Below are 7,991 nucleotides of genomic sequence, written 5' to 3' on the forward strand. Positions count from 1 at the left end.
CACACACACACACACACACACACACACACACGATTGACACTAGAGAGACAAAGCTCTAGAGCTCCTTCAGGGTGATGACCTGATGGAGGACCTGATGGAGTGTAATATAGAAGCTGACGTAGCCTTCAGGGCAGTGGGCGGAGTCTCCACACTGGAACCCGCACCCTCTCACAGGTGCGGGTCAGTTTCCCTGTACTGGAAACCGTGACAGCTGTGGGTTCAGGAAAGAACCAGCTCAGCTACTCTGGTTCTGGTTCAGGTCCACCCAGTGCTAGGACAGACTGCTCTGTGTCTCACTCCAGCAGGGACACACACACACACACGCATGCACACAGGTCTTATTCTGTAATCGGACACGCCGCTACCACAATCATCTGTTCAACACAACAGGAGCAGCTGCATGGCTGAAGTCTGAGCAGCCTCAGTAGAGCACACACACACAGAATCGCTTACTGCTGGGTCTGTAAGTATACACGTACAACGCGCGCGCGCGCGCGCGCGCGCGCACACACACACACACACACACACACACACACACACACACGCGCGGGTGTTTGGTAAGAGAGACATTTTATCAGCAGCAGAGGAAGAGGAAATAATGTATGGAGATGAAGAGTGCTGGGAATAGAGAGAGAGCGAGACAGCGAGGGAGAGAGAGAATGAATGATAGAGATGTAGATGGAGTGATATAAGAGTGGAGGAAGATACTTTCATGTCATTTTTGTAGCACTGAAGCTGGTGATTTTGCAGCAGCATAGACTAACGGTGACTAACAGCATAGATCAGACACCGTAGATCAGACACCAGAGTTAACACAGCGTAGATCAGACAACACAATTAGCACAGCATAGATCAGACACCGTAGATCAGACACCACAGTTAGCACAGCATAGATCAGACACCACAGTTAGCACAGCATAGATCAGACACCGAAGATCAGACACCAGTTAGCACAGCATAGATCAGACACCGAAGATCAGACACCACAGTTAGCACAGCATAGATCAGACACCGAAGATCAGACATCATTGTTAACACAGCATAGATCAGACACCGTAAATCAGACACCGTAAACAGAGCATAGATCACACATAGCATAGATCAGGCACAGCATAGATGAGAGACCACAGATAAAACAGCATAGATCAGACACCATAGATCAGATACCAGTTAACACAGCATAGATCAGACAACATAGAACAATTAACATAGATCAGACATCATAGATCAGACAACACAGTTAAGACACCATAGATCAGATTTTGTAGCTTGGACACTGTAGATCAGACAGTATAGGTCAGACACCGTAGATCAGACTATCCTCACAAGCACAAGATGTGACTGTACCTTGAGCACTTGGACTTGGCCCTCCATGGTGATGTCTTTCAGGAGATCACAGAAGGATCTGCAGAGAGCTTCAGCATAATTCTGAGGAGAGAGCAGTGTTGGATTATCCCAGATTAGCCCAGATGGGTGGTTCTGCACCAGTCTGATGAGCAGCTGGGTGTTTTTTTCCTCACCTGTAAAAACTCGGTGGCTGACAGGTATATGTAGGCACTGATGATCTGGAAACATGTCTTCACATTCTCGGAGCTGAGCTCTGACAGATGAGAGAAGAAAACAAAATAAGAGAGATTTGAGAAGACTCTCAGAGAGATGGACACGGTGCAGGGGAGGTGTGTGACCCAGTTTAAACTCACATGTCCAGACCCCACAGACTGGTCCCAGAGAAAGCCTGAAACAGCTAAAGCTTATGGGTAGATTCTGGCTGTGTGTGTGTGTGTGTGAGTGAGAGAGAGAGAGAGAGAGAGAGAGAGAGAGAGAGAGAGAGAGAGAGAGAGAGAGCGAGAGAGAGAGAGCGAGCGCATGTCTCTATGTGCGAGTGTGTTTGTGTATGCATGTCTGTGTGTGTATGTGTTGAGCGCATGTTTCTGTGTGTGAGCGCATGTCTCTGTGTGAGTGTTTGTGTGTGTGTGTTAGTGTGAGACGGTGTGTGTTTATGCCAGTGTGTGTTTGTCACTAGATTAGCCGAACTTGGGAGTGTTGAACTGCTAAACTGTGATGTGTGACCTGTTTCACCTGCACCTGGGTGGGGGAGGGGGATTGAAGCCATCACACAATGTAATCTACAGGCTCATTTACATATTCCTGCTGATTAGGTGAGTTAGTGGACTCAGAAGACTCTTGTGTAGCCCTCAAACTCAAAGCAGCCAAAGTACAAAACAACAACAACAAAAGAGTCAAACTTTCAGTTCAACAAAAAGAATCAAAGTGTGAGTGGCTTGATGCCTTGAGGTGGCACAAAAAATAAACGTTCTCTACTGCTTACCCATGTCAGACACAAGACAGCTGACATGCCTGGAGCACACGTGTGAACCCCGCTCTAGGGGTTGAGGTTAGGGTCAGGGTCAGGGGTCAGCCAGCTCTGAGGGGTGTGTGGTAAAGCGCCTGATGCTACTCCACAGACACTCCCTCAGGCCTCTTTACTTAAAACCTCCACCTTAACTTTATGTTTGTTAAAAAGCACCAACAGTCTCAGCTAACAATAACAATACAGTACAGCCGCCAGCACTGACCCTGTAGGGCTGACAGTAATCAGTACCATCTCAGCACCCTCGCCAAGTGCTGACAAAACATTATGTAGCACAAACTTATTTATTTATTTTTTAAAGGAAGTCATAGTTTGACTTTGAAAACTTAACCATAGACAGCAATGTTGTGTAAAAACAGTCATGAGCAGTGGAGTGAGGATGAGGAATTATTACCTGGGACCTCTGCATCACCCTACAGAACAAGCACATCTTTACAAAACCACCACGCTCTCAACAAAACACATGCAAACGCTTGTGAGAGAAACAACAGAAAATCTGTTTAAAGGTTCCTCAATCGCTTTGAAGCATGTGCAAGTTACGCCTAAACTGGCAATGTTGGTGTATTAAAATTCAAAGTCAGAATGTTTTTAAAGCCCATTCTACCAACACTTTGGCTAGAGTACGATAACTCATGCAGTCTATAAAGGTCTGAAATGCAAATTCTGAATATGTGAATATTGAGCTGTCAGCCTGTAATTAGAGTTACTGTCCCCTGGTATTCCAGAGAAGACCGAGGCAGGCTGGGAGAAAATGTAGCGCTGAGAGTGTGCATGTTCAGATGGGCTCCAAGCCAACACAGAGACAATCCATTCTCCAAACACACACACGTACTCACACACTCTCTCGAAAGCCTGAGAGGGCAAACTTAACGAAGCATGCAGACTGTCCGAGAACATCAGCAAGAGAAGGAGGCCTCTGCAGAGATGGGAGCTGATGAATCCACACGTCCTCCAAGGGCCACTTCAGAACACAAGCCTGCTTCCACTCACACTGTGAACAGCTCTTCTTAAGACCAGTGGCAAACACTCCTGCCACATTTGTTTTGGAAGAATTTCTCAAAACGACCAAGCAGAAGTTCAGATGAAAATTTCCATGCCAGATGAATGCTGGACTTAAAGTAGCAACACACCACACACAGCACCTCACTACGGTAATTCATCATAGGAACAGTGCACAGGAACATTCTGGGAAAACTCTGTGGGTGACAGGTATATGTAGGCACTACAGTTACAGGTACATGCAGGCACTGCAGTTACGGGTACATGTAGGCACTGCAGTTACGGGTACATGTAGGCACTGCAGTTACGGGTACATGTAGGCACTGCAGTTACGGGTACATGTAGGCACTGCAGTTACAGGTACATGTAGGCACTACAGTTACAGGTATATGTAGGCACTACAGTTACAGGTACATGTACTGCATTGAGAGGCACAGATACTGAATGTTTGGGCTAATACAATCATTTGCACCTTCTTGTGATACTAATTAATGGTCATTTCACCTTTACATATTTTAAAACAAATCAAAACTATAATCTACATATAAACGATAATCTTTATATCAAGTAATTATCAGCCAAAATTACAATATCAAAATAATGATTAAAATTAAAATTATCTTATTAGAAAATAATACATTAGCTGCAGATGTATTGTGCATGTCTATATTACGCAATATAACTTTCACTCAACTTTAAGATTTAACAACTCAGCATAGTTTGAGATCATTAAACAACCTGAAGCAGTTTGGGCCAAGTGTGTGATGTGCTGAGTGTGTGTGTTGCTCTGTGCTGACTGGTGCATAAATGCCTTCCATTCTCGTCAGGTACGTTAGCCTCAAAGCTCCAGACACAAACTGAAAATATGGACACCCTGCACATCTTGGCTAATCATTACATTTGGGGTAAGTTACTTACTGAAAATGATGTAAAGCATGCAAACACAAGTTTTAAAGTCCAGTGAGAAACATGGAGGATTCATTACAGCAACACATTATAGGAGGTGTTGAAGAACACTGATTTTCTTTACAATAAGTAACTGCAGATTAACTAGAATTTAGTTATGACAAACTGTGTCTGATCAAACACTACACTGTAAATTAAACAGAACAAAGTTCCTGATTAAGACTGTTTCAATATTAGCTGTCTAATTCTCCGCTGGATACCTTCAATAAGAAACACAAATAATGAAAATTCCCAAGAATTAACTTCATAAGATAGCGACCCTCTCACACACCCACAGAGTCCGGACCACAGGGAGGACCGGGGGGTTAAAGGGCACAGCACTGCAATGGCCATTTCAGCTGGAGCACACGACACTAGCAGTCTAATGAAGTTACACTATAACCAACTGAAGTGTTTGTGTAATGAAGCTACACTATAACCAACAGAGGTGTTTGTGTAATGAAGCTACACTATAACCAACAGAGGTGTTTGTGTAATGAAGCTACACTATAACCAACAGAGGTGTTTGTGTAATGAAGCTACACTATAACCAACAGAGGTGTTTGTCTAATGAAGCTACACTATAACCAACAGAGGTGTTTGTCTAATGAAGCTACACTATAACCAACAGAGGTGTTTGTGTAATGAAGCTACACTATAACCAACAGAGGTGTTTGTGTAATGAAGCTACACTATAACCAACAGAGGTGTTTGTCTAATGAAGCTACACTATAACCAACAGAGGTGTTTGTGTAATGAAGCTACACTATAACCAACAGAGGTGTTTGTCTAATGAAGCTACACTATAACCAACAGAGGTGTTTGTGTAATGAAGCTACACTATAACCAACAAAGGTGTTTGTCTAATGAAGCTACACTATAACCAACAGAGGTGTTTGTGTAATGAAGCTACACTATAACCAACAGAGGTGTTTGTCTAATGAAGCTACACCATAACCAACAGAGGTGTTTGTCTAATGAAGCTACACTATAACCAACAGAGGTGTTTGTGTAATGAAGCTACACTATAACCAACAGAGGTGTTTGTGTAATGAAGCTACACTATAACCAACAGAGGTGTTTGTGTAATGAAGCTACACTATAACCAACAAAGGTGTTTGTCTAATGAAGCTACACTATAACCAACAGAGGTGTTTGTCTAATGAAGCTACACTATAACCAACAGAGGTGTTTGTGTAATGAAGCTACACTATAACCAACAGAGGTGTTTGTGTAATGAAGCTACACTATAACCAACAGAGGTGTTTGTCTAATGAAGCTACACTATAACCAACAGAGGTGTTTGTGTAATGAAGCTACACTATAACCAACAGAGGTGTTTGTGTAATGAAGCTACACTATAACCAACAGAGGTGTTTGTGTAATGAAGCTACACTATAACCAACAGAGGTGTTTGTCTAATTTCTGAAATGACCATTAAGTGGAGTGTGAACATTTCCCAATGTCAAGCAGGGGCGTGTCCCCAGCACCGTGGGGGCCAACACCAACGGCGTGCTGGTGTCACTGGGCCACTCTTCTTAGTGTCTAGTTAGGCAGGAAGCACTTTGGTCTCCAAAGTTCTTAATGATTTCCCAGGTGATCAAATATGTTCAGTGTTCTGATTACACACCGTCTAACTGCAGCCGGCCTGGACACCTGATAGCCACTCATCTCGTTACACTCCAAGACTGCACCATTTACTGTTTGTAAATTGTGGAAATACTGGCCTAAGCAATGCTGATATTGAAGTAGGCTGTAATATGCAAATTAGAGGGTTTTTTACTGATTCCTGAGATTATCTTGACTAAACAGATATTGCACAGGACTGTTTTGAGGTCCACATAATTCAAGAAAGGTGTCGCCAACCATGTCATGTCCAGGGTTTACCAGTAAGTTTAATACACTGCAGTCACCATCTATCTCTATATTACTCCCTCACGCTAAACGCATCTTATTAATGCTAAAGTGATCATTAGCTCGTTATCCAAGTGATTACGCACTCGTAACCCAAGACATAGTTAGCTCGTTATCTAAGTGATCATTAGCTCATTACCTAAGCTATCGCTTGTTATCTAAGATATCGTTAGCTCGTTACCCAAGTGATCACTTGCTCATTGTCTAAGTGATCACTCGCTCGTTATTTAACTGATCGTTAACTCATCATCTAAGTAATCACTAGCTGTTTATCTAAGATATTGTTAGCTCGTTATCTAAGGTCTCACTTCTGACAGAGAGGTCTCACAGGTAGGTCTCTCTTTAGACAGGTCTATCTGTGTGTGTGTGAGTGCATGTGCATGAGTTTGAGTGTGTGCGTGTGTGTGTCTGTGTTGGGGTGTGTGTATGCGTACGTGTCTAAGTGTGTGTTGGGGTGTGTGTGTGTGTGTGTGTGTGTGCGTGCCTGTGTGTGTCTGTCTGTCTGTGTTGGGGGGTGTGTGTGTGTGCGTGCGTAAGTGTGTGTGTGTGAGAGTTGGGGTGGGTGTATACGCAAAAGCGTGAATATACAAATGGGTAAAATTGCCAGCCGACTTTCATTAAACCCCTGCAAACACTGAATCAGAAAGAGCCTTTCCGTGCGTGTACGCCCAGCGCCAGTGTGCTGTGCCACCTGCCACATCCCTCTTCACTGGCAGGCAGGCAGACAGGGTGCAGTACTACCCATCACCAGAAGAGGCAGAACCTCCTGTATGTGGCAAACCCTCCTGAACAGAGAATACGCACGTTTAATATAAGAGTTCATATAAAAGAAAGATAACAGATCATTGTGTAATCAGATAGAGTTCATCTAACAACACATCCAATATTCTCCCAGGGCCTCTGTCATGTTCATTACTTTGAAAATTACTTTTTAAAAAGCTCTTCACTTTTGACAAGTCTAAATGTTAAGTTATATTTATTCATCTGTTTAACATGTGATGTCGTTGTGCTGTCTAACTTCACCCGTGTGGAAACCGGAAGGGGGGGGGGGGTTGCGTCTGCAGTGATATGGGGTTAGTACCCAGAACAGTAGTGCTTTATGCCTGGGGCAGTGGGGTTTAGTGTGTGAAGAAGTTGGGGGTTGGTGTCTGGGGCAGTAGGGGTTAGTGCCTTTCCCAAGGACACATTTACACAGATCAGTCACCAATCAGAAGTGCCCAGTCAAAGCTGCAGTTCCTGTCTTGCTCCTCGGAGCTCTGTGACCATCTGTCACACTGTGGGCTCCAGAAGAACAAGATATAAAGATACATCAAACGCACAAACCACCAGACCGAAGCGTTCATCATACAAACAAACGTTAAGGGACGTGAGAGAGGGCCGATATTTCTGAAGTTCTGAAGGGTTCATTAGATAAGGCTCCGCTGTGCTACAGTTTCAGCTCTCCCAGCACACCTGGAGCCATCCACCAGCTCCATAACTCCCTATGTAATCTGCATCCAGTGCGTCACCGCGGGGGAATGAGAGTCTGGGCAAGACAGCGTGGCCCAAGACCTGGAGCCGGAAACCTCGGAGCTGGACCACGGCAAGGCTACGTAGACACGTGAGGGTGATCAGCTCGAGTTACGTTTACACTCCTGCCATTATCATAATAATCTCACTGTAGCTGCGAACACGCCCACCTGCTGTACTCCTAACGTGCACTGAGAAGTGGACAACCTCAACCTGTCCATTGACTTGCCTAGAAAACTAGAAAACTTGCCTA

The 7,991-nt window shown here is 44.2% G+C and overlaps 1 protein-coding gene across 2 annotated transcripts in view; it reads right to left on the reverse strand.

Moving 5' to 3' along the window:
* Positions 1 to 7,991, reverse strand: part of ipo11 (importin 11) — a 67,102-nt gene that overhangs the window by 19,063 nt on the left and 40,048 nt on the right. For both annotated transcript variants that reach the window (XM_035536173.2, XM_035536174.2), the window contains exons 23-24: positions 1,521 to 1,600; positions 1,348 to 1,428 (exon numbers count right to left, since the gene is read on the reverse strand). In XM_035536173.2, the coding sequence (XP_035392066.2) occupies positions 1,348 to 1,428; positions 1,521 to 1,600 (161 nt within the window). The remainder of the gene's footprint in view (positions 1 to 1,347; positions 1,429 to 1,520; positions 1,601 to 7,991) is intronic.

The sequence above is a fragment of the Electrophorus electricus genome, chromosome 20, assembly GCF_041902795.1.
Source record: "Electrophorus electricus isolate QZ-2024a chromosome 20, ASM4190279v1, whole genome shotgun sequence".
Classification (NCBI taxonomy): Eukaryota; Metazoa; Chordata; class Actinopteri; order Gymnotiformes; family Gymnotidae; genus Electrophorus; species Electrophorus electricus.